Consider the following 24738-nt stretch of genomic DNA (forward strand, 5'->3'; position numbering starts at 1 on the left):
AAGCCAGAACAGCAAGAGGGATTGCTGCTTTCACTGCACAGCGATCCCTCTTGCTGTTCTGGCTTCTGAGATTCAGAATATATTTTTTTCTTGTTTTCCTCCTCCAAAAACTAGGTGTGTGTTGTGGTCTGGTGCGTTTTATAGAGCGAAAAATACGGGTAATTCTTACCTTCTGCCGGGGGCTGAACCCCTAGGTCACTCAGTGCTGCCAGGAGCTCGCCATAGCTGTAGTCGGTGATCTTCAACATAAACCGCCCGTCCACAACACAGTTGCGGGACTTGAGACGTCCGTGGGGGATCTCCTGATGGTGCAAATATTTCATTCCCTGAAAAGGAAAGGGATCAAGTGCTTCAGTCTGGGCATCGCCAGAGCCGAGGAACATAAACCCCGGTTAAAGACCTGCCTGGTCCAGCATTCTCTGCCGGTGAGATTCAGGGCTTGATGGTGAAAGCTAGTGATTGCAATTTCACTGTGTTTAGCTTGTAGTTTCCATTTGTAGCTGTTTGGGCTAATCTCTCGAGACAGAGCTACCCTCCCTGCCATGGACCGACCTAGCCTCCTTGAAGTTGCCCTGGTGCGATCAAGACAGGACTTTGGGGCAATTGTCTAGGGGCTCAGTCTTGGCAGCCCATCAGTGATTCCTCCTTGGCCATTTCCCACTGTTGGAGATCAGAGGTACCCTAATTTTCGCTCTATAGGACGCATAGGAGGGGGAGAACAGGAAAAAAAAAATCCCTCTTGTTCTCCCCCTCTAAAACAAGGTGCGTTCTGTGCGTTCAAGATGCATTCACCCGAAGCCTCCGGAGCGCAGCGGGAGTTCCCACTGGGCTCTGGAGGCCTTCGGTTCCTTTCGACCTGGTTTTGGGGGCTGGAGGGGGAAGCGCTGCTTTTCCCCACTGCCAGCCTCAAAACCAGGTCAGGGAGCAGCGCGAAGGCGTCGCGCGCCTTCCTGCTGCCCCCCGAGCTTGTGGGACTGGTGTTGCAGCCTTCCTCCCACCTTCGTACAGCCTTTGTAGCCTCTGCAGGACAATGGGGTGAAGGCACCCTGCTGCCCTGCAGAGGCTTTGCGCAGCCGTCCGCAAGCTAGAACAGCGAGACGGAGCGCTCCGCAGTGCTCCGTCTCGCTGTTCTGGCTTTGGGTTTAGCCGTGCAGCCTGCATTCGCTCTTTAGGACGCACACACATTTCCCCTTAAGTTTTGGAGGGGGGAAAGTGCATCATATAGAGCAAAAAATACGCTATGTGTGCTACAGACCTCTGAGACACCCCATAAATTAGCCTGCGGTTCATCCGTCCCCACGATGCATAGCAGGGTGTTCTTCCTTTGACAGAAGAAGAAGAAAAAGAGTTTGGATTTGATATCCCGCTTTATCACTACCCGAAGGAGTCTCAAAGCAGCTAATATTCTCCTTTCCCTTCCTCCCCCACAACAAACACTCTGTGAGGTGAGTGGGGCTGAGAGACTTCAAATAAGTGTGACTAGTCCAAGGTCACCCAGCAGCTGCATGTGGAGGAGCGGGGAAGCGAACCCGGTTCCCCAGATTATGAGTCTACCGCTCTTAACCACTACACCACACTGGCCACCAGTGTGATTTAACTGGCACTCATGACCTTTGGATACAAAGGCTTTTATCCAAAATTAGTCATACTCAGAGGGACCCACTGAAATGAGTGGACATGAATAACTTAGATCCATTAATTCCAATGGGCCAGAGTTAATTAACCCAGTGCACTAGCGGAAACCAGAGCAAGAATTTCCACTAGTGCAATGGGGCTTTCCCTATTTCTCTACCCACCTGCGCCCCCTGGAGGGGCAGAGGAACCCTCAGAATAGTGTGCAAGGAAGGGAAAGGGGAATGGAACAATTACCGAAGCCTGACGTTGAATTCCACTGAAAGCATCTACTAAAAGCAGGACTTAGTTGGATAAAACTCAAAATGTCTTGAGTTGACTCTGCATAAAGGACCTTTTTAAGTCTTCCAAGGATCTGGCCAGAACCCAAGGCTCATTTTCAGAGCTGAGAACAATATGACTGCAAAGATTCTCTCCCTTTGTATGACCCATTGTGTTCAATTTTGCATTTTTGATAGAACAGGGTTTCATCCTTCCTTTTTATCCCAATAATAAAAATAATAACAATAACAATAACAACAACAACAACAACAATAATAATAATAATAATTTATTTATTATTTATTATTTATTATTTATTGTTTATTGTTTATTGTTTATTGTTTATTGTTTATTGTTTATTGTTTATTGTTTATTATTTATTATTTATTATTTATTATTTATTATTTATTATTTATTATTTATTATTTATTATTTATTATTTATTATTTATACCCCGCCCATCTGGCTGAGTTTCCCCAGCCACTCTGGGCGGCTTCCAATCAAGTGTTAAAAACAATACAGCATTAAATATTAAAAACTTCCCTAAACAGGGCTGCCTTCAGATGTCTTTTAAAGAGAAGATAGGGAGAGAACTTACTTTAATTAAGTCCATCAGAAGAGATGATTTGAACATCCAGTCCAGCTTTATGTTTGTGTTTTGCAACAAATCCTCTAGGCTCCCTCTGGAGCAAAACTCCATCACGATGGCAGAGAGACCCCCATCAGATAAAAGGCCTAAAAATGGGTTCACATTTTCATGGCGTACATCCTTCATCTGGGGACACAAGGAGCAAATTGCAAGAGAGATTGGGGATCTCTGACTTTCTTTTCTTTAATACTCAGGTTGAGATGCCCACAAGCAAAATATACGTATCAACATGTCAGATATGAAGACTGCAAGGATGCAGTATGCTCCACAATTATTCTGCAAACTTTTAAGGGCACTTCTGGAGTTCCATGTGGTATTTATTTTGTTGTTTATTCCACTTGCTTCCCACCTTCCCATTTTAGAAAATCAGCAATGCATAATGCAACTGAACCAAAGCAACACAAGATAACAATGCAATCATCCGACAGAAAATTGAAAGTTAGTCCCACTGTCTGCTTATGGCAAATGATAAACTTGAGTGGTCACGACACAGATTAAAGGCTGGCTGCCCTCTTTGCTGCTCTCAGTAGACCAGGTCAAGTGACTGCAGCATGGACCTCCTCTAAGACCCATCTCTATAGTTAATTGTGAATTCAAAGATGGGCTTGGGTAATGTTTTGGAGCTGTTAAATTGGGCAGAGAGATAAAAATAAAGTAAATAAGATGCTGGGTTTGCCCCATTGAAAGTGTTGACTGTAAAATAACCTGCAGCTTCTGAAAATGCCATTGCATCTTAAAAAGCAGAGCCATCACCTTGCCAACAAAGGTCCGTATAGTTAAAGCTATGGTTTTCCCAGTAGCGATGTATGGAAGTGAGAGCAGGACCATAAATAAGGCTGATCGCCGAAGAATTGATGCTTTTGAATTATGGTGCTGGAGGAGACTCTTAAGAGTCCCATGGACTGCAAGAAGATCAAACCGATCCATTCTAAAGGAAATCAGCCCTGAGTGCTCACTGGAAGGACAGATCCTGAAGCTGAGGCTCCAAGACTTTGGCTACCTCATGAGAAGAGAAGACTCCCTGGAAAAGACCCTGATGTTGGGAAAGATGGAGGGCACAAGGAGAAGGGGACGACAGAGGACGAGATGGTTGGACAGTGTTCTTGAAGCTACCAGCATGAGTTTGACCAAACTGCGGGAGGCAGTGGAAGACAGGAGTGCCTGGCGTGCTCTGGTCTAGGGGGTCACGAAGAGTCGGACACGACTAAACGACTAAACAACAACATTATGTGTGGGTGTTCTTATTTCAGTTTATTGGAATGAGATCTCCCTAGCCATTGGCTCAACTGAAGCAGTGGAATATTTATGAACATTCTGCTGTTTTGAGGTGTTTAAAACTCAGTTCTGCATAGTATAGGGGTAGAGGGTATGGTGTTCTTTTAGTGGGAAACAGCACACAAAAGGATGAAGGACATGTAGGCTAGCTCCATGACAACACCTTCTGCTGCCACTGCAGCAGACACTCCCCCCTGCCATCCATGCATTGGCTCCATGTGGCAAAGAGCTCAGAGTTTTCCCTTGTGGTTGGGCTAGAGGAGCTCTAAGCATGGATACCAGAATGCACATAGAGGTGTTTTGCACACTGGCTGAATGCACAGACTGGGTGGAAGTGTTACCACTGTGAGCAGCCGGGGCAGGGTGGGCAAAGACATGGCATGCATCATTACTGGGAGTGGGACTAATCCTGTCACTCCTCCTTATGCATTTTTTTCAAAGCATTGAAGGAAAGTGTTATATGAACCTTCTTAAGAGCAGCCACAGAAGAGACACAGAAAATACGCATTTCCGTGTATACATGTGAGTCACCATTTGCTCAATAACAATCCCTACCTGGCTTAACAAGCTGGCAGTCCTCTGTCTCAGGTCACTGGTTGCTCCAGATTCCAGTTTCTTCAGCCATACCCAGTCGCCCTGGCCAGAAAAGGTGTCAGTAAATGATTAAGAAAGGCCCTAGGCTAATTCTAGAATTGAGACACAAGTATGCACCCCTTTGCAATGTTTACAAAACGTCATGATTCAGATTCACACGCTGCATGTTTCCAGATTTCACAAATTCCAAATGGTTAAGGGCTGATTTGAAAACAGGGGGGTTGTTGCTTGACAATATATCAAAATCAAAATTGTTTTCCTAGATATCGTGGTGGAATGTCTAAAAGAGTGTTCGTTTTGGATCTCTGATTAGCTAGAATCATTGATGAGAAGAAGAAGAAGAAGAAGAAGAAGAAGAAGAAGAAGAAGGAGGAGGAGGAGGAGGAGGAGGAGGAGGAGGAGGAGGAGGAGGTGTTTGGATTTGATATCCCACTTTATCACTACCCTAAGTGGCTAACATTCTCCTTTCCCTTCCTCCCCCACAACAAACACTCTGTGAGGTGAGTGAGGCTGAGAGACTTCAGAGAAGTGTGACTAGCCCAGGGTCACCCAACAGGTGGAGGAGCAGGGAAGCGAACCCTGTTTACCAGATTACAAGTCCACCACTCTTAACCACTACACCACATGGCTCAGCAAATAGCCAATTCACAGAACCATAGAACTGCAGAGTTAGAAGGAACCCCTAGGGTCATCTAGTCAAACCCTCTTGTAATGCAGGAAACTCAACTAAAGCACCCATGACAGATGGCCTTCTGAAACCTAAAAAAGTCCCCACAGAGAAGGTCTCCCATCCCTCAACCTAAACATTGTTTCCCTTCATAATCTCCCCTTCCCCCTTGGATGAGTGTTACCTTGCTACCCAGCAACCAGGCAGCGTCTACAAACGGGCTGCAAGTTTCGCTGGGAAAGACGTCGTGACTAGTATGTGGTTCCTGATTGCCTGGGATCACATGATTCCAGCATTGCTGGAGGTTGAACTAGATTATCCTCATGGTCCCTTCCAACCCTAAAATTCTACGATTCTATTCCTCACCAGTCATAATTTTATACCCATTGTTCTATGGCCATTTGGAGGGACTAATGCATTTCTAGGGTCATTCTATGTCATTTAAAAAAATATGTCTTAACAGCATCACTTGGGGATCCTGATACACCCACCCCCTTAAAATCCAAGAACGGCTAGATTTAATCAGTGTTCCACTACCTTGTATATTGCTACATTGGAAGATTCGTATGTCACAGTTGAGCTTTTCACCGACAAAGAATGTGTTGCAGATCTCAGGCTTCGACCTTCCAAGTTGCTCTTAGAATCGCTCAGGCTATCCACCACCAGTCTCTGTGAGTAGGAAACACAGCCAGGGACGAATCAAGGAGCACATCCTACTGATCAAGGCTGAACATCTCGTTCAGATTCAGTGTTGACACAATGGCAAGTCAGATGGCTAGTCAACGTTTCTCCCACCTCAAAGTGTCATGATTTCTAGTGCAGAAAAGGACCCCTGGACAGTTAAGTCCAGTCAAATGCGACTCTGGGGTTGCGGAGCTCATCTTGCTTTTGGGCTGAGGGAGCCAGCGTTTGTCCACAGACAGGTTTCTAGGTGATGTGCCCAGCATGACTAAACCACTTCTGGCACAACGGAACACTGTGACGGAAACCAGAGCGCACGGAAACGCCGTTTACCTTCCTGCCGCAGTGGTACCTATTTATCTACTTGCACTGGCCTGCTTTCGAAATGCTAGGTTGGCAGGAGCTGGGACAGGGCAACGGGAGTTCACTCCATCGCGGGGATTTGAACCGCTGACCTTCTGATCGGCAAGCCCAAGAGGCTCAGTGTTATCTTTTCAGCTAAATGTTAACTGCACATATTTTTATAGCAAAGCAAAAGTTGCAAATCCTGCAAGATTTTCCACTTGGGAGCCATTGGACTTCTGGCAGCTGCCATCATCCATGACAAGAGTTCCTCAGAGGGTCAGTCTACCCACCTACTCCCCCCCCCATGCAAACTGCCCATATGACACCACAATCTTCTCAGAATTGTTGGAGAAGCTGTGGGGGGGAAAGGCACTTTTCCCACATATGGTGGGACTGCCCCCAGATATCTTGACAATGGCTTATCAAGAAATGACCAAAAAACTCAGTTATCCCATTCCAACTTCACCACAGCTTTGTTTACTAAATCTGTGGAACAACCAACTGAAATATTTCAGCTCTCAGGAACTCTTGCCATGGGTGATGGCAGCTGCCAGAAGCCCAATGGCTCCCAAGTGGAAAATCTTGCAGGATTTGCAATTTTTGCTTTGCTATAAAAAATATGTGCAGTTAACACTTAGCTGAAAAGATAACTCATGAGAAGGAGCTCCTGTGACGGTGTAATGAAAAATGGTGGGAGGAAACTCCTCCCCATGAACAGATTTCGCTTAGGTGCAAAATCAGGGCCAGCTGTTCCATGACTTGGATTGCCTACCATTCTGCTGAGTTTGGCGTTGACGAAAGTGAGGTCATCCAGAGTCAGCAGTAACTTCTTAGGCCCTTTGATGACTTGGCGATAGAGGGCGCTGTGCCTGAAAAGGAGCCAGGAGAGCATCGTTATATTTTGTAACCATCTATACAGATCGTAGCAAATCACGTCAACTTCACATTGCGTCTGCTGGAAGGTGTCTGGTAGGCAGGTGGCCCAGTCAAATTATGGAACCCTTGGGGTGAACAGAGTCTATAATTCGGGGTAACCACCTTTCAGCTGGGGTTGGGTGGACTTTGAGGTCTTTCTTTGGTGAAAAGCGGTACATAAATACTGGAAAAAAATAAAGTAAATAAGTAAGTGAGTAAGTAAGTAAGTGTCAGGTGTCCAGGTTCCCCACTTGATAACACAGTAAGCGTAGGTAATTAAAAAGGAGGATTTATTGCAAAAACAAAACAAAACAGATAGCTTTGGACGGCTTCAACCAAGCCTCCGGCATCATTACTCAACATGACCCTTCTGAAGACTCCTTCCAGAGATGACAGAAGATATTGAACTTATGACCCTTACATCTCTTGTTTTGCTTCCTATCTAACAGACCTCCCATTGCCAACTCTTCAGACTGAGTGGATCAGATCCAGCCTCTTCTTCTTCTGAGAGGCTCTTCACGCCTTTTTGTGCTTCCTGTGAGCTTTGGCTGTGTTCTAGCTTGCTCTCAGCTACTGCCTTATCAGCTCACTCAGGAAGAGCCGGAGTCTGCAGCTGCCGGCTCTCCCCTGCCTGACTAATGCCTGAGTCTCCCTGTTCCTGGCTGCTTTCTGCAGTTGACTGCAAACCTTCGCTTGGAGCTGGCTCATTCCTGATGTAAGTAAGTAAGTAAGTAAGTAAGTAAGACCCACTGCTGGGTGCCCCTGCTGGGCGGGTGCTGCAGTGCACGGCACCACTCAGCCAAATGGAAAAGACAGCTCTGAGTACCTATTTTACCTACTCACTCTGGTGTGCTTTTCAAACTGCTAAGTTGGCAGAAGCTGGGACCAAGCAACAGGAGCTCATCCCGTCCCGGGGATTCAAACCGCTGACCTTCCAATCAGCAAGCCCAAGAGACTCAGTGGGAGTGGCGGGCTCCTACCTACCTCATGTCATTATCTCAATTCGTAAATCAAATCCAAAAGCCAGTCACCCAATTACATAACCCAGATCAATTTCGCCTCCACCCGTGGCTGATGAAGATATCTGGCTCATTCACTTGAGCAGGCTATAAGGACCAAAATGAATGAATGTGGAGATGTCAGAAGGTCTTAGGACAGCTTTGGCCATCTTGGTGCATGTGGAAGGCTGGCGGGTTATCCCAGTGTGGTGTAGTGGTTAAGAGCAGTGGACTCGTAATCTGGGGAACCGGGTACGCTGCCCCGCTCCTCCACATGCAGCTGCTAGGTGACCTTGGGCTAGTCACACTTCTCTGAAGTCTCTCAGCCTCACTCACCTCACAGAGTGTTTGTTGTGGGGGAGGAAGGGAAAGGAGAATGTTAGCCGCTTTGAGACTCCTTCGGGTAGTGATAAAGTGGGATATCAAATCCAAACTCTTCTTCTTCTTCCCTCCCAGGCCCAGACAGAGGGGGGGGGGGCCATATGGGCCACTTGGCCCGGGCCTCCGATTCCAAAGGGGGCCTCAGCCAGCATATTCACAATCCTTTTCCCTATGTATTTTTAGAAAGCACTATTGTATATCTATATTTTCCATTTTGTCTTTATATGCCGATATGGTTCAAGCCTTGAAATAAAATTATTTGTCAGCATAATTTTGTGAAAATTATTTATATACTTACCTATTTATAAGACTTCAGTTATCCCCAGGGTAAAAAAAGGGGGGCACATTATCTACCTGGCCCGGGCCTCTGCCTGGCTCTGCAAGGCCCTGATCCCTCCTGTAAATCAGAACGTGATTTCGTGGTTTCCCAGAGAGCATCTGATCTGCATTGTATTGACTCTGGAAGCAAGACTCTTTCTGGCATGCTGGCCGGACCACCCTCACTCTGAAGAAGCACGCACCATTCCTGGGCCAAGAAGCAACAGCTGCAACAACAGCAACACCTTCTGCACACACCCTACATTTCGTAACCATCGCCGGGGGTGGCTGGACAAGGCGGGAGACCGTCTGGACCGTGATTTCCCAAGCTTCACGCAAAGGCGTATTTCTGTACCATGATCCTTTAATGAATTAAAGGCACTCACTGTCAGATACTGGCTGGAAGACGAGGAGTAGTGGGAGGCACCAGCCGTGGAATCCCCCCCCCCCCAGGAAACCCCCAGAGAAGGAAGGTGGGGCATTGAGGAGAGGTCAGAAGTGGAAGATTGGGAAGAGATCCTTGATGCTGATGGGGAAACAGGGTTTAGTGAGCAGGAAGAGCCTGTGACAGAAAGCAGTTCAGACTCTGATGCTGAAACAGAAGGGGGTCAAGGGACTGCTGGAAAATCCAGGGAGCTGCACGGTCCGGGGGAAAACAATGCTGTCCAGGGTTTTAAAGACTGCGGAGAGAATAATTGGGTGCACTCTTCCCACCTTGGATCAAATCTATGCTTCCAGGTGCCATAAGAAAGCTGCAGAGATAGAGCAGGATAGTACACACCCCGGAAATGATCTATTTCAGCTTCTGCCTTCTGGAAGAAGGTACAGGGTCATAAAGGCCAGGACTAACCGCCTGAGAAACAGTTTCTATCCAAATGCGATTTTGGTTTTAAGCACGGGGTAAGGTAGTCTCTATGGGAGTATATTGTATTTTAAAAATGGGGTATCAGAGTTTTTAGAGGGCTAACTAGGTTGGGATAGCTGGGATAGCAGGCTTATTGGTTTTGAATGCCTTATGTAGATTTCTTTTCAATTTCGTTGTTCTGTATGGGACAATGACAATAAAGATTATTGTATCGCCTCTCTCTCCTGCTGTAACAAGCGCCCACACCCTGGTCTCCAAAAATTTGCAGAGTAATGAGAAGGTCAGGGGCGCACAGAAACAGTTTGAGACTGCTTGGGAAACTTCCGGGAGAGGAGGAGCCTTAGAAGGGTGGAAGGCAGAGACCTTCAATCCTGGCAACTGCTCCATAGGGGTGTTGCTGAGACCACTAAGCCGAGTTGTATGTTCCTTGAATGTTGTTGTTTAGTCGTTTAGTTATGTCTGACTCTTCGTGACCCCCAGGACCAGAGCACGCCAGGCACTCCTGTCTTCCACTGCCTCACGCAGTTTGGTCAAACTCATGCTGGTAGCCTTGAGAACACTGTCCAACCATCTCATTCTCTGTCGTCCCCTTCTCCTTGTGCCCTCCATCTTTCCCAACATCAGGGTCTTTTCCAGGGAGTCTTCTCTTCTCATGAGGTGGCCAAAGTATTGGAGCCTCAGCTTCAGGATCTGTCCTTCCAGTGAGCACTCAGGGCTGATTTCCTTCAGAATGGATAGATTTGATTTTCTTGCAGTCCATGGGACTCTCAAGTATCTCCTCCAGCACCATAATTCAAAAGCATCCATTCTTTGGCGATCAGCCTTCTTAATGATCCAGCTCTCACTTCCATAAATCACTACTGGGAAAACCATAGCTTTAACTATACAGACCTTTGTCGGCAAGGTGTTGTCTCTGCTTTTTAACATTCTGTCTAGGTTTGTCATTGCTTTTTTCCCAAGGAGCAGGCATCTTTTAATTTCATGTTGCTGTTCCTTGAATAAAGAGTTAATTTCATTGACAACGGAGATTTCCTTCCTTTATTACTGACCTGCGACTGACTCCAGCCCCGAAAAACCCCAACCCTCTCTGGGTCCAAATTAATCCCTTGGAGAGGAGGCTGCCCGACTTGTCTCTGCGTGATCCACTTTTTTCCTTCCAATCAGCCTAGGAAGGGAAACTTTGTCATTCCTCCATCATGGGTGCAACCGGGTCATTCAACCAACCCCAAAACTGGCTCTCTGTAACTCCCAAGCTATTCATGTTAGGCAGGCATGTTCACTGTATTACTTTTGGTGCAGCAGAATTATCCACGCTTAGAGAAGGTTGCCTGTCGCACCCCAGCCTTTTTTTTTTTTTTTTCATTTCAAATTTCAAATCTAATTTAGTGGTGGCCAGTTTTTTATAATCTAGCATCCTTCTTAGCATTCAACCAAATTACAATGTTTTTGTAGATACTTCTTGAATTTCTCCCAGTCTTCCTCCATCTTCTCTTCTCCCAGGTCACGGATTCTGCCAGTCATCTCGGCCAGTTGCATATAGTCCATCAGTTGCATCTGCCACTCTTCCAGTGTGGGTAGATCTTGAGTTTTCCAGTTTTTTGCGATGAGTATCCTTGCTGCCGTTGTTGCATACATAAAAAATGTTCGGTCCTTCTTTAACACCTTCTGGCCGACAATACCCAGAAGGAAGGCCTCTGGTTTCTTAGTGAAGGTATACTTAAATACCTTTTTCAGCTCATTATATATCATTTCCCAGAAGACCTTCATGTCGCACCCCAGCCTGAGTCTCCCTTCTTGGACTTGCCTCAGTCGAATCTGACTCTGCTGGGGGAAGTTAACTTGGCTGCATCGGGGATGATTTTATCATTGGAGCACTCACAATGCACTTTGTTGTTTAGTCATTTAGTCGTGTCCGACTCTTCGTGACCCCCTGGACCAGAGCACGCCAGGCACTCCTGTCTTCCACTGCCTCACGCAGTTTGGTCAAACTCATGCTGGTAGCTTCGAGAACACTGTCCAACCATCTCGTCCTCTGTCGTCCCCTTCTCCTTGTGCCCTCCATCTTTCCCAGCATCAGGGTCTTTTCCAGGGAGTCTTATCTTCTCATGAGGTAGCCAAAGTCTTGGAGCCTCAGCTTCAGGATCTGTCCTTCCAGTGAGCACTCAGGGCTGATTTCCTTTAGAATGGATAGATTTGATTTTCTTGCAGTCCATGGGACTCTCAAGAGTCTCCTCCAGCACGAGAATTCAAAAGCATCCATTCTTCGGCGATCATCCTTCTTTATGGTCCAGCTCTCACTTCCATACATCACTACTGGGAAAACCAGAGCTTTAACTATATGGACTTTTGCTGGCAAGGTGATGTCTCTGCTTTTTAAGATGCTGTCTAAGCCCAGCTAAATTATCAGTCCTGGGGGAGTCCTGGGCCAGGCTGTTGCACCCCAGCATGAATCACTGCTCAGTCCTCTTCTCCTCCACAAGCATATAATTAAAGCATCCCCCCCTTTTAAATTGTACTTTTCGATGGAAACATTTGGATTCAGTTAATATAAGTACAGTGTCTTTCAAGCAGACATTAATTGCTCCATCACCACCACCACAAACCACTTTGCATTTTTTTTTACAAATCAAGTGGTGTACAGATTTTGCAAAACAGATAAATTCTGGAATAAATAAAGCTCATCCCAAACCCCATCCCTAAATAGGTGTTTGATCTTCACATGGCACCAGCCTCAGAGAGCTTGCCCCCGCATTTCCAGACAATTTCAGTTCTTGGTTAAGCATTGGAGTATCTCGGATCGTTCCAAATTTCCATCGAAGCAAATCGTGTAGGTAAAATTGGAAATCCCTTCCCCTGGAGAAACACCCATGGGGTTTTTGTGGGAAATACAGTGGTACCCTGATGTCCAGCACCGAGGGCCTTCTGGCGGTTCCCTCGCTGCAAGAAGTGAGGTTACAGGGAACCAGGCAGAGGGCCTTCTTGGTGGTGGCACCCGCGCTGTGGAACACCCTCCCATCAGATGTCAAAGAGAACAACAACTACCAAACTTTTAGAAGGTATCTGAAGGCAGCCCTGTTTAGGGAAGCTTTTAATGTTTAATAGGTTATTGTATTTTAATATTCTGTTGGAAGCTGCCCAGGGTGGCTGGGGAGACCCAGCCAGATGGGCGGGGTATAAATAATAAATTATTATTATTATTATTATTATTATTATTATTATTATTATTATTACTGCTACTACTTCCTTGGTTCTCGAACAACACCTTGGTTCCCAAATGCCAAAAGCCTGGAAATAAGCGTTCTGGTTTTCAAACTTTTTTTTTGGAAGCTGAACGTCCGATGCAGCTGTAGGCTATTGTTTCCAGGGTGCCTGCACCAGTCAGAAGCTGCGCCTTGGTTTTCAAACATTTCGGAAGTCAATCCGACTTCTGGAACCAATTAAGTTTGGTGCTTTTGTTTCTGCTATTAATTTTGCATTTTTGTTTTTGAGGTTTTCCCCTGTTCATTTGTTTTTGTGACTGTGTGGAACCCAGTTCAGCTAATGATTGATTGATTGATTGATTGATTGATTGATTGATTGACTGCAGAAATGGATGAAAGCCCCCCATCCAAACAATGACTATCATCAGTGCATGTAAGAAGAAAGAATAATTTTAATTTTTATCATCTACAATACTGTCTTCTTCATTTTATAGTACTTGTTGTTGTTGTTGTTTAGTCGTTTAGTCGTGTCCGACTCTTCGTGACCCCATGGACCAGAGAATGCCAGGCACTCCTGTCCTCCACTGCCTCCCGCAGTTTGATCAGACTCATGCTGGTAACCTCGAGAACACTATCCAACCATCTCGTCCTCTGTCATCCCCTTCTCCTTGTGCCCTCCATCTTTCCCAACATCAGGGTCTTCTCCAGGGAGTCTTCTCTTCTCATGAGGTGGCCAAAGTACTGGAGCCTCAGCTTCACAATCTGTCCTTCCAGTGAGCACTCAGGGCTGATTTCCTTCAGAATGGATAGGTTTGATCTTTTTGCAGTCCATGGGACTCTCATGAGTCTCCTCCAGCACCAGAATTCAAAAGCATCAATTCTTCGGCGATCAGCCTTCTTTATGGTCCAGCTCTCACTTCCATACATCGCTACTGGGAAAACCACGGCTTTAACTATGCAAACCATTGTTGGCAAGGTGATGTCTCTACTTCTCAAGATGCTGTCTAGGCCTGTCATTGCCCTTCTCCCAAGAAGCAGGTGTCTTTTAATTTCGTGGCTGCTGTCACCATCTGCAGTGATCATGGAGCCCAAGAAAGTAAAATCTCTCACTGCCTCCATTTCTTCCCCTTCTATTTGCCAGGAGGTGATGGGACCAGTGGTGTTGGGAATCTTCGTTTTTTTGATGTTGAGCTTCAGACCATATTTTGCGCTCTCCTCTTTCACCCTCAATAAAAGGTTCTTTAATTCCTCCTCACTTTCTGCCATCAAGGTTGTGTCATCTGCATATCTGAGGTTGTTGATATTTCTTCCGGCAATCTTAATTCCGGCTAGGGATTCATCCAGCCCAGCCTTTCGCATGATGAATTCTGCATATAAGTTAAATAAGCAGGGAGACAAAATGCAGCCTTGTCGTACTCCTTTCCCAATTTTGAACCAATCAGTTGTTCCATATCCAGTTCTAACTGTAGCTTCTTGTCCCACATAGAGATTTCTCAGGAGACAGATGAGGTGATCAGGCACTCCCATTTCTTTAAGAACTTGCCATAGTTTGCCATGTTCGACACAGTCAAATGCTTTCGCATAGTCAATGAAGCAGAAGTAAATGTCATTCTGGAACTCTCTAGCTTTCTCCATAATCCAGCGCATATTTGCAATTTGGTCTCTGGTTCCTCTGCCTCTTCTAAATCCAGCTTGCACTTCTGGGAGTTCTCGGTCCACATACTGCTTGAGCCTTCCTTGTAGAATTTTAAGCATAACCTTGCTAGCGTGTGAAATGAGTGCAATTGTGCGGTAGTTGGAGCATTCTTTGGCACTGCCCTTCTTTGGGATTGGGATGTAGACTGATCTTCTCCAATCTTCTGGCCACTGCTGAGTTTTCCAAACTTGCTGGCATATTGAGTGTAGCACCTTAACAGCATCATCTTTTAAAATTTTAAATAGTTCAGCTGGAATACCATCACTTCCACTGGCCTTGTTATTTGCAGTGCTTTCTAAGGCCCATTTGACTTCACTCTCCAGGATGTCTGGCTCAAGGTCAGCAACCACACTACCTGGGGTATATGAGACATCCATTTCTTTCTGGTATAATTCCTCTGTGTATTCTTGCCACCTCTTCTTGATGTCTTCTGCTTCTGTTAGGTCCTTTCCACTTTTGTCCTTTATTATGGAAATCTTTGTACGAAATGTTCCTTTCATATCTCCAATTTTCTTGAACAGATCTCTGGTTCTTCCCATTCTATTGCTTTCCTCTATTTCTTTGCATTGCTTGTTTAAGAAGGTCTTCATGTCTCTCCTTGCTATTCTTTGGAAATCTGCATTCAATTTCCTGTATCTTTCACTATCTCCCTTGCATTTTGCTTGCCTTCTCTCCCCCGCTATTTGTAAGGCCTCATTGGACAGCCACTTTGCTTTCTTGCATTTCCTTTTCATTGGGATGGTTTTCGTTGCTGCCTCCTGTATAATGTTACGAGCATCCACCCATAGTTCTTCAGGCACTCTGTCCAACAAATCTAAATCCTTAAACCTGTTCCTCACTTCCACTGTGTATTCATAAGGGATTTGACTTAGATTGTATCTTACCGGCCCAGTGGTTTTTCCTACTTTCTTCAGTTTAAGCTTGAATTTTGCTATAAGAAGCTGATGATCTGAGCCACAGTCAGCTCCAGGTCTTGTTTTTGCTGACTGTATAGAGCTTCTCCATCTTTGGCTGCAGAGAATATAATCAATCTGATTTTATAGTACAGCACATTGATTATTGCTTTCATTTTATGGATCGATGGTCTTGTTAGATAGTAAAATTCATGCAAAATTGCTGCTTTGGGGTTGCTTTGTTTTGCATTACTTTCTATGGGAAAGCGCGCTTGGTTTTGGAACGCTTTGGTTTTGGAACAGACTTCTGGAATAGATTAAGTTTGAGAGCCAAGGTACCACTGTCAATCACAGTTTCAATAAACCTGCTAAATTTTATCAGTCAGTGGCCCACACAACACTGCTCAGATAAACTGATGCAGGCTATACAATCAAGCTGTGCTGTTGCAATCGTCTATCTCTCATCAGTTCTGGGATGTCTTGTTGGGAATCCAAGTTTGCCCCCCCCAAACAAACAAACAAACATCCTCTACAACAGCTTCCTCTACCCTATGTCCTCCAGAGGTTTTTCTTCAGCTGGGAATGAAGACTCTTGTGACACCTGAAAGCTCTTTCTTGTACGCATCCATCTGGTACGCAGGCTGAGACCCTCCCTTCCCACAGACTGCCTCGCCACAGTGGTGCATGATCTAGTTATCTCCCGCTTGGACTACTGCCATGCGCTCTACGTGGGGCTACCTTTGAAGGTGACCCGGAAACTACAACTAATCCAGAATGCAGCAGCTAGACTGATGACTGGGAGTGGCCGCCGAGACCACATAACACTGGTCTTGAAAGACCTACACTGGCTCCCAGTACATTTCTGAGCACAATTCAAAGTGTTGGTGCTGACCTTTAAAGCCCTAAACAGCCTTGGTCCAGTAGACCTGAAGGAGCGTTTCCACCCCCATCGTTCTGCCCTGACACTGAGATCCAGCGCCGAGGGCCTTCTGGCGGTTCCCTCCCTGTGAGAAGCCAAGTTACAGGGAACCAGGCAGAGGGCCTTCTTGGTAGTGTCACCCACCCTGTGGAACGCCCTCCCACCAGAGGTCAAAGAGAAAAACAACTTCCAGACTTTTAGAAGACATCTGAAGGCAGTCCTGTTTAGGGAAGCTTTTAATGTTTAATAGGTTATTGTATTTTAATATTCTGCTGGAAGCCACCCAGAGTGGCTGGGGTAACCCAGCCAGATGGGCAGGGTATGTATAAATAAATAAATAAATAAATAAATAAATAAATAAATAAATAAATAAAAAAAATATAATAATAATAATAATAATAATAATAATAATAATAATAATAATAATAATAATAATTACCTACCAGGGACCTCGTACAAAAGTAGGGATGCAGATGGATGTCATAGTGAAGTTTTGGTCTCGAGCTGTTTTTGGACTACAAATCCTATCATCCCTGACCACTGGTCCTGCTAGCTAAGGATGATGGGAGTTGTAGTCCAGAACAAGCTGGAGACCCACGTTTGGGAAACCCTGCTATAGCCCAACAACATCACCCTGGCCTAGACCATTTTAGGGCCAATGCCAAACATTGGAAGTATGACGAACTGGATCTGGGCGCTTGCTCACCTTAATGTGTTAATGATTCAGCGCTCTTATTTTTCTTAGCGCTAAGCAGGAAATCGGTGAACTCCTGAATTGTCAGAGGATTTTGAACACCTGGCATGTCATAATTGTTCCACGCGTAACACTTAGTTAGCACAATTTATTTCCCAAGGTCTGCAGTCATTAACCAATTAGACCTCCCAGTAACTCTCCCTTTGTGAGACTGAAGACTGTAGACTCAGAATAGACAGTCGACAAAACATGGAGTGGATTCCTGCCTATGGCTGGGTTGAAAGGAGCCGTGGAAACCAAATGGAGCCTGAATGAACTCTGTGCTAGAGTGGATCGCAAAGTTTGTACCAAGATGGATATTCTATGTGAATATGGATGGCCAGCCAAAGCTGAGAACCTGTTTTGCATCTGTTAAATTATCTAACTTATGTTTTTATATTGTGGTTTAATCTTGTTAACCACCCTGAGACCTGTGGTTATAGGCCTGTAGACTAACTCGAAAAATTAGAATATCGTGGAATAGTTCCTTTCTTTCACTAATTCAACTTCAAAGGTGAAACTAATATATGAGATAGACTCATGACATGCAAAGTGAGATATGTCAAGCCTTGATTTGTTCTACAGGTGAAACTCGAAAAATTAGAATATCATGGGAAAGTTTCTTGATTTCTGTAATTCAACTTAAAAGGTGACACTCATATATGAGATAGACTCGTGACATGCAAAGCGAGATATGCTAAGTCTTTCTTTGTTATCATTGTGATGATCATGGCGTACAGCTGATGAAAACCCCAAATTAACCATCTCAGAAAATTAGAATATTCAATGAAATCAGCAAAACAAGGATTGCAAATAGAGCAAGATTGGACCTCTGAGAAGTAGAAGCATATCTCGCTTTGCATGCCATGAGTCAATCTCATATGTTAGTTTCACCTTTTAAGTTGAATTCCTGAAATCAGTGAACTTTTCCACGATATTCTAATTTTTCGAGTTTTACCTGTATAATAATAAATTTACAAAGCTCGTTATTATTAATCATGCATGTATCTAGGGATGAGGAAGAAATATCCCTAGGACAACTATCCCTCTCACCTCAGGCGACACCCCTCATTGGCTCTGATTCTGTTGTTACATACAGTTACTGATTCACACTTGTGTGCATGAAAGAGTTAACCTGAGCCCAGAGATCAGGTTGCAGGTGGGTGTGGCTTTACAGGTTCTCAGCAGGCTCTGCCCCCCCCCCCCAATCTGTCTTTCTCTTTGTGCTTCCTGGAATAAGCAAAGAAGGAGACATGCAGTCAATGGCTCCCAGCTGCAGGAAAAACCAAGTGAACTGAATCTATCCAGAAGAGAGATTGTATAGCCTGCATCTTTGCTAACCCAAAGACTACATGTGCTTTTTTGTAAGGAAACCAAGTACTGCAAAAAAAGGAGGGGCACTTGCAACCTTTTTCTTTTTTATTTACTGCCTTTGGATAGAGACTTGTTTTCGGTAACTTCCGGAAACTCTGAGTAAAGCATTCACTTACTCGCAAAGCTACGTGTCTGTGATTTATTCTAGCCTAAGTATTTTTGTGGGAAACATTTGCTTAAAGATGGATGAGGGCAGATGTAAATCTAACCAGGTTTTAATGTTCTTGGAGCAATTGCCATTGCGCTAACTCTGCTGCAAGAGAATAAGGATCTCTTTCCCAAATCTTTCTCTCCAACAGCTTTGCACCCTCCAGGAGTGCTTTGCCTGAGTGAAAGGTATCCCTGACCTCTGGCAATGCCTCTTGCTTGTCTCGATGGAGAATAGAGGTATAGCCTTATTAGACTTTACCAATTGGTGGGCTTTGCGTTGCTCCCAGACGGGAGGAAGGAAGTCAAATGACACCGAGGGTTGGTTCAGAGAAAGAGTTCTTTATTTCTGCTCTCTGGAGCAGCAGAAAGGCACTTGTGTGGTCAGTCCACAGCAAGTCCAAAGAAATGAGAAATTTCATGCAGTATATATATCCTCCAGGCACCCTCTCCCCCCTTCCCCAGGAATCCAGGCACGTCAGCTTGTGCACGAAGGTTGACATCACAGATGTTCCTGCTCCGGTACTCTTAACCATAAAAGGGTTTTCCTTCCTGTACTTCTGACCATAAAAGGGTATTCCTGTTCCTATATTCTTATCTTGGAGCAAGAGGTCACCAACTCCAAGAACACACTCTGGCGCTGTTGCCGGACTAGGTCTGTGCGGCGTCAGAGTGTGGTAAGATAAGACCCAGACATATCATCCCAACTCCACTGGAACAGCCAAGGTCGTCCATTCCTTCAGAGGGGCATGTGTAAGTGTGTGTAGAAGCGAGTCTGCTGTGCAAAAGTAATATATATTACCTCACCCACTTATATATATTACCCCACCCACTTTTGACTCTGGCCCCTCCCATCACTGATATGTGGTCCTCAGAAGGTCACCCAGAAGGGAATTTGGCCCTTGGGATCAGAAAATGTTTTCCCCCCACCCTGCCTCAGATCATGGCTCAAATGTTATGATGAGCTGGTCAGCTGAGTCAGGGCGCAAAGCTTTTGCCTCCTGACCAGTGAGCTAGGCAGAGGCCTTCTTCAAAACTAGAAAGAGAAGAAAAAGCTCTTACCTGATCAAGTATGCCAGGCACATCCCGAAGAGCAGAAGGGTGAGTGGCGGCAGCAGGATCAATACCACGACGGGAGGCTCCAGACCTAGACAAGTAACAGGGACAAGAGATGGGTCAAGGCAGGGCTACATGAACTGTTTCCATCCCAGGTGGTCATTCTAAAAACTGTGACTTTAAGAAGCTTGCTCTTTACTTTTTCCTCTACCCTCCCCACACCTCTTTCCTCGTGTGCCGTACCTTTTTAGATTTTTTTAGCCCAAGGGCAGGGATTGTCTTACTACAGTGTGGTGTAATGGTTAGAGTGTTGGACTAGGACCTGGGAGACCAGGGTTGAAATCCACACTCAGCCATGAAGCTGACCTTGGGCCAGTTGCCATCTCTTCGCCTAGACTGCCTCGCAGGGTTGCTGTGAGGTTGAAATGGGGAGGAGAACCATGTGCACCACAAGGAGCTCCTTGGAAGGTATTGCAAATAGCTTTGGGGTGTCTCATTATTCATTAATAAATGAATAATAATTGCAAGCATTGCCTACTCTGGCTGGCAACCTCTCAAGCAGCGGTCTTGCCTAGCGCTTGCCCCCTGGAGATCCTTTTACCTGGCAATGCCAAGGACAGAAGCTGGCTCCTCTCTGCCTGCAGACCCTGCAATCCCTCTCTGGAGGTTCAGGCGTTAACTTTTGCCCCAACTTTAAAGGTAAAGGGGCCCCTGACCATTAGGTCCAGTCGTGACCGACTCTGGGGTTGCGGCGCTCATCTCGCTTTAGTGGCCGAGGGAGCCGGCGTACAGCTTCCAGGTCATGTGGCCAGCATGACTAAGCCTCTTCTGGCGAACCAGAGCAGAGCACGAAAATGTCGTTTACCTTCCTGCCGCAGTGGTACCTATTTATCTACTTGCACTTTGATGTGCTTTCGAATTGCTGGGCTGACAGGAGCTGGGACCGAGCAACGGGAGCTCACCCCATTGCAGGGATTCAAACTGCTGACCTTCTGATCGGCAGGTCCTAGGCTCTGTGGTTTAACCCACAACGCCACCTGTGTCCCACGCCCCAACTTTAGCTGCAAACAAAATGCCTGAAAGTCATTTGTCCCCCCCTCCCCCCCTCCCCAGGGAAGAACTATGCGCCACTCCCAGTTTCTTGACTGCCACCTTTGTCTTTGGAAACAACAATTATATTAAGTTCCTTTTCTTTTCTTAATAGGATAAGCCAAGTATTCCCCAGGCCATTTCTAATTGCCAGAAGCCAGCATAAATACACAACAGCCGTCAGCAGCGAGGAGATCTACACCTCAAATACCCCAGATCTGCTTTACAGTGGTACCTCGGGTTACAGACGCTTCAGGTTACAGACTCCGCTAACCCAGAAATATTACCTCGGGTTAAGAACGTTGCTTCAGGATGAGAACAGAAATCGTGCTCCGGCGGCACGGCGGCAGTAGGAGGCCCCATTAGTTAAAGTGGTCTTCAGGTTAAGAACGGACCTCCGGAACGAATTAAGTGCTTAACCCGAGGTACCACTGTATTGTAAACTTGGGCGAGGCAAAACAAAACAAATTCCTTCCAGTAGCACCTTAAAGACCAACTAAGTCAGTTCTTGGTATGAGCTTTCGTGTGCATGCACACTTCTTCAGACCAACACGGCTACCTATCTGTAATTGGGCGAGGCAGAGGGACTCAGGACCTGAAGGCTAAATGTGGCCCCCAGCCCTCTCTATTTGGCCCTCGAGAATCTCACTAGGCTATACAACCCCTGAGCCCTGCTCCGTGCCACCCCTTGAGTGTTTTTGCCTGACTAGAAATGTGTCCAAGATCTGAGATAAAGCCTCTATATTTGTTTCAAATGTTTTTAAATACTGATCTTTAAATGGTTGAAACCGTTGTGACACCTGCTGGGGAAGGCTGGACAATGCATTTAACAACAACAAACAGGTAAGTTTGACCTTCCTTGCTCCACCCACTTTTGCCTCTGTCCTAATAATAATAATAATAATAATAATAATAATAATAATAATAATTTATTATTTATTCCCCGCCCATCTGGCTGGGTTTCCCCAGCCACTCTGGGCGGTTTCCAACAAAACACTAAAATAGAATAACCTATTAAACATTAAAAGCTTCCCTAAACAGGGCTGCCTTCAGATGTCTTCTAAAAGTCTGGTAGTTGTTTTTTTCTTTGACATCTGGTGGGAGGGCGTTCCACAGGGTGTGTGCCACCACCGAGAAGGCCCTCTGCCTGATTCCCTGTAACTTGGCTTCTCACAGCGAGGGAACTGCCAGAAGGCCCTCGGAGCTGGACCTCAGTGTCCGGGCACCCACCTCTGGTACACGGCCCCCAGAAGATCGTCTTGTTAAGGTAAAAAATTCCAGGGTGAGAGACTACTCAACAGACCTGCTTGTCGGGCTCTGATAATAAAAACGTATGTATTTTAAAACAGCTGATAAAAGGGGGTAATAAAAAGGCTGTTTATGTATGCCACTACTGCAGCCCATGTTCTGTTAGCCCCCAAATGGAAAGACTAAAGAAGAATGGCAACAGAAACTGATGGAATATGTGCAGCTTTTGGACCTAACACATAGAATAAGAGAACAAGAAGAACATATGTTTAAAGAAGATTGGAAAACGTTTGTTGAATATATGGAGGGAAATTGTGTTTATTTGAAAATGTGGGCATCATTAAGATAAATTCAACAGTGTAAATAAGTTTTGATGGATGTAATACAGTGGTACCTCAGGTTATAGACGCTTCAGGTTACAGACTCCGCTAACCCAGAAATAGTACCTCGGGTTAAGAACTTTGCTTCAGGATGAGAATAGAAATCGTGTGGCGGTGGCATGGTGGCAGCAGGAGGCCCCATTAGCTAAAGTGGTGCTTCAGGTTAAGAAAAGTTTCGGGTTAAGAACGGACCTCCGGAACGAATTAAGTTCTTAACCCAAGGTACCACTGTAATGGAATACTGAATGGTTTTAGCTTATGTAAAATATGCAGGGATTTATGTTATGCAAAATGAACCACGGAAAGAGAAGAAGGGAAGTCACTGATATTTTAAGGATGTTTAAATGAGTATTCTAAATTGTAAAACAGAAAATTCAATTAAAAATTATAGAGGGGGGGAACGGAGCAATAAAAATAAACATCAGGAAAGGAGGGGTGGGAAGTTATGTGTGTATAAAAATATTATATGGTTTGAAATATCTCCAGAGACGTAGTAAAAATGATACATGGATACATGGAGTATCAACAAAGTGCAAGAATGTTAGATATGGGCGATACGGGCACCACTTACCTCTGATGCAGGGAACATCTGGATCGAACCAACAGCTGGAATCAGCTGGGGGTGGGCTTCCTCCAGGAAAGTGTATTGCCCTTTCCAGGGGTTGTACCAAGCCAGAGGACGCCACCAGCAAGTAGGTAGGGAAGAAATGGCCCCCTCTACCGTCTGTGTCCAGGACGATATATTGGGCCAGAGGTTTTCCTTTGCTGTCAGCCTCTACCCTGCGGTTGAACCCAGCAAAGTCGAGGTTTCTGACATGCTGAGTCAACGTTTCCCCCGAGACCTCAGTCGCTCCCTGTTGATGGGCCTTGGCTAAAGCTTTTGCGACCAGGTAAATGGCGTCATAGATGGTGCCGAAGAGTGGAGAGACCTGGAAAAGACAGCAGGTTTTTAGCGCCTACCAAAACCTGGGAAATGGTCCGGCTCAGAGGCAAAGTAGAGCTGACATCCATCATATCATTTAGCTGACTTTTGCTTCCACAAATGCCCAGTAAGGGGAGGAGAGAGCAAGTGAAGGATGGGGGAGATATTTTATGAAATAAAGAAATCCAGCTTCCCGACTCTCCCACCTGACTCCAAATGTTGCCTATTTGGGAAAGGAAAAGGAGCTAAGCCAACGTGCTGTGTTGGAAATGGCTTCCAGCCATTCTTGGTTAATTATTGGGGAAAGCCAATGCGTTCAAAAATTATGGAAGCACAGAGAATATCTCCTGAATGGTGAGGCTTGCTGACCTCCCAGTAAAGCAAAAATTCCATCTTCTCCTGTTACGCAAAAACCACAAGATGACCCAGAATGTCACCAGATTCTGCAGGTACAGAATAGACTCTGTATGGATTTCCAAAGAATTGGAAACAAGAGTCAAAAAAATTGATATCAATCCCAGAACCTTTTCAGACCATAATTCCCTGACTATGGAATTTCAAAAAGAAAGCCAAATCTCTTTTAGATGGAGATTAAATGATGATTTATTAGATGATCACAAATTTGATGAAAAAGCAGATTCTGTGCACAGATCTGTAGGTGCAGACCATCCCCCAATTCAATCTAGTTTGTTAAGAAAATTCCCAAACCCGGATCCACGGGCGACTTTGGGTCATTTCTCTAAGGTAGTCTATTTTAAAGTTTTTATGTGTTTATATGCCTATCACACTTCTAAACTTAAAAGCCATTGCTGTATATTGTTTTAAATGTTTGTTTTGCTATTGGGATTGTGGTTCCATTTGTGTTTCTCAAGTTGGTCTCTGACCATAATAAATTTCATGTTCCTGTATCTCCTGAATGGAGTGCAAGGTTTTTTGCTGTGCTTATTGCGAGGTTGCCCAAAGCAGGTTTGCAAGGGACCTTCCTTTCATTCTACAAATCACTTCTGTGGTGGTCAGTTGTGTCTGGTGGGGGTAGAAGACAGGAAAATCCTTAGTAGGTGGATCACAGCCAAAGACACCTGGGTTTTGGTCCTCCCTTCCTCTCCGCCAAGTGCATTTCTACAGTTATAATGTGGAGGTGGATTACAGAAAAAGGCAAGCGTGAATGATTACGATGGGTGCAGGATGTTATTTAGCTTTACGTTTATGGGCACAATTCAAAGTGTTGGTGCTGACTTTTAAAGCCCTAAAGGGCCTCAGCCCAGTAGACCTGAAGGAGCGTCTCCACTCCCATCGTTCGGCCCGGACACTGAGGTCCAGCGCCGAGGGCCTTCTGGAGGTTCCCTCATTACGAGAAGCCAAGTTACAGGGAACCAGGCAGAGGGCCTTCTCGGTGGTGGCACCCTCCCTGTGGAACATCCTCCCATCAGATGTCAAGGAAATAAACAACCTTATTTGACTGTTAGAAGACATCTGAAGGCAGTCTTGTTTAGGGACACT

General features: G+C 45.4%; 1 protein-coding gene across 1 annotated transcript in view; it reads right to left on the reverse strand.

Annotated features, from left to right (window-relative positions):
• LOC309340620 (retinal guanylyl cyclase 2-like) overlaps window positions 1-24738 on the reverse strand; it is a gene marked incomplete at its 5' end in the record, with an annotated part of 53189 nt that overhangs the window by 26603 nt on the left and 1848 nt on the right. Inside the window, 7 exons of the mRNA XM_081859504.1 lie at window positions 170-326; window positions 2492-2668; window positions 4373-4453; window positions 5616-5747; window positions 6877-6973; window positions 19606-19690; window positions 22831-23245. Of these exons, the coding sequence (XP_081715630.1) occupies window positions 170-326; window positions 2492-2668; window positions 4373-4453; window positions 5616-5747; window positions 6877-6973; window positions 19606-19690; window positions 22831-23245 (1144 nt within the window). The remainder of the gene's footprint in view (window positions 1-169; window positions 327-2491; window positions 2669-4372; window positions 4454-5615; window positions 5748-6876; window positions 6974-19605; window positions 19691-22830; window positions 23246-24738) is intronic.

The sequence above is a fragment of the Podarcis erhardii genome, assembly GCF_964252035.2.
Source record: "Podarcis erhardii genome assembly, chromosome: 4".
NCBI lineage: Eukaryota > Metazoa > Chordata > Lepidosauria > Squamata > Lacertidae > Podarcis > Podarcis erhardii.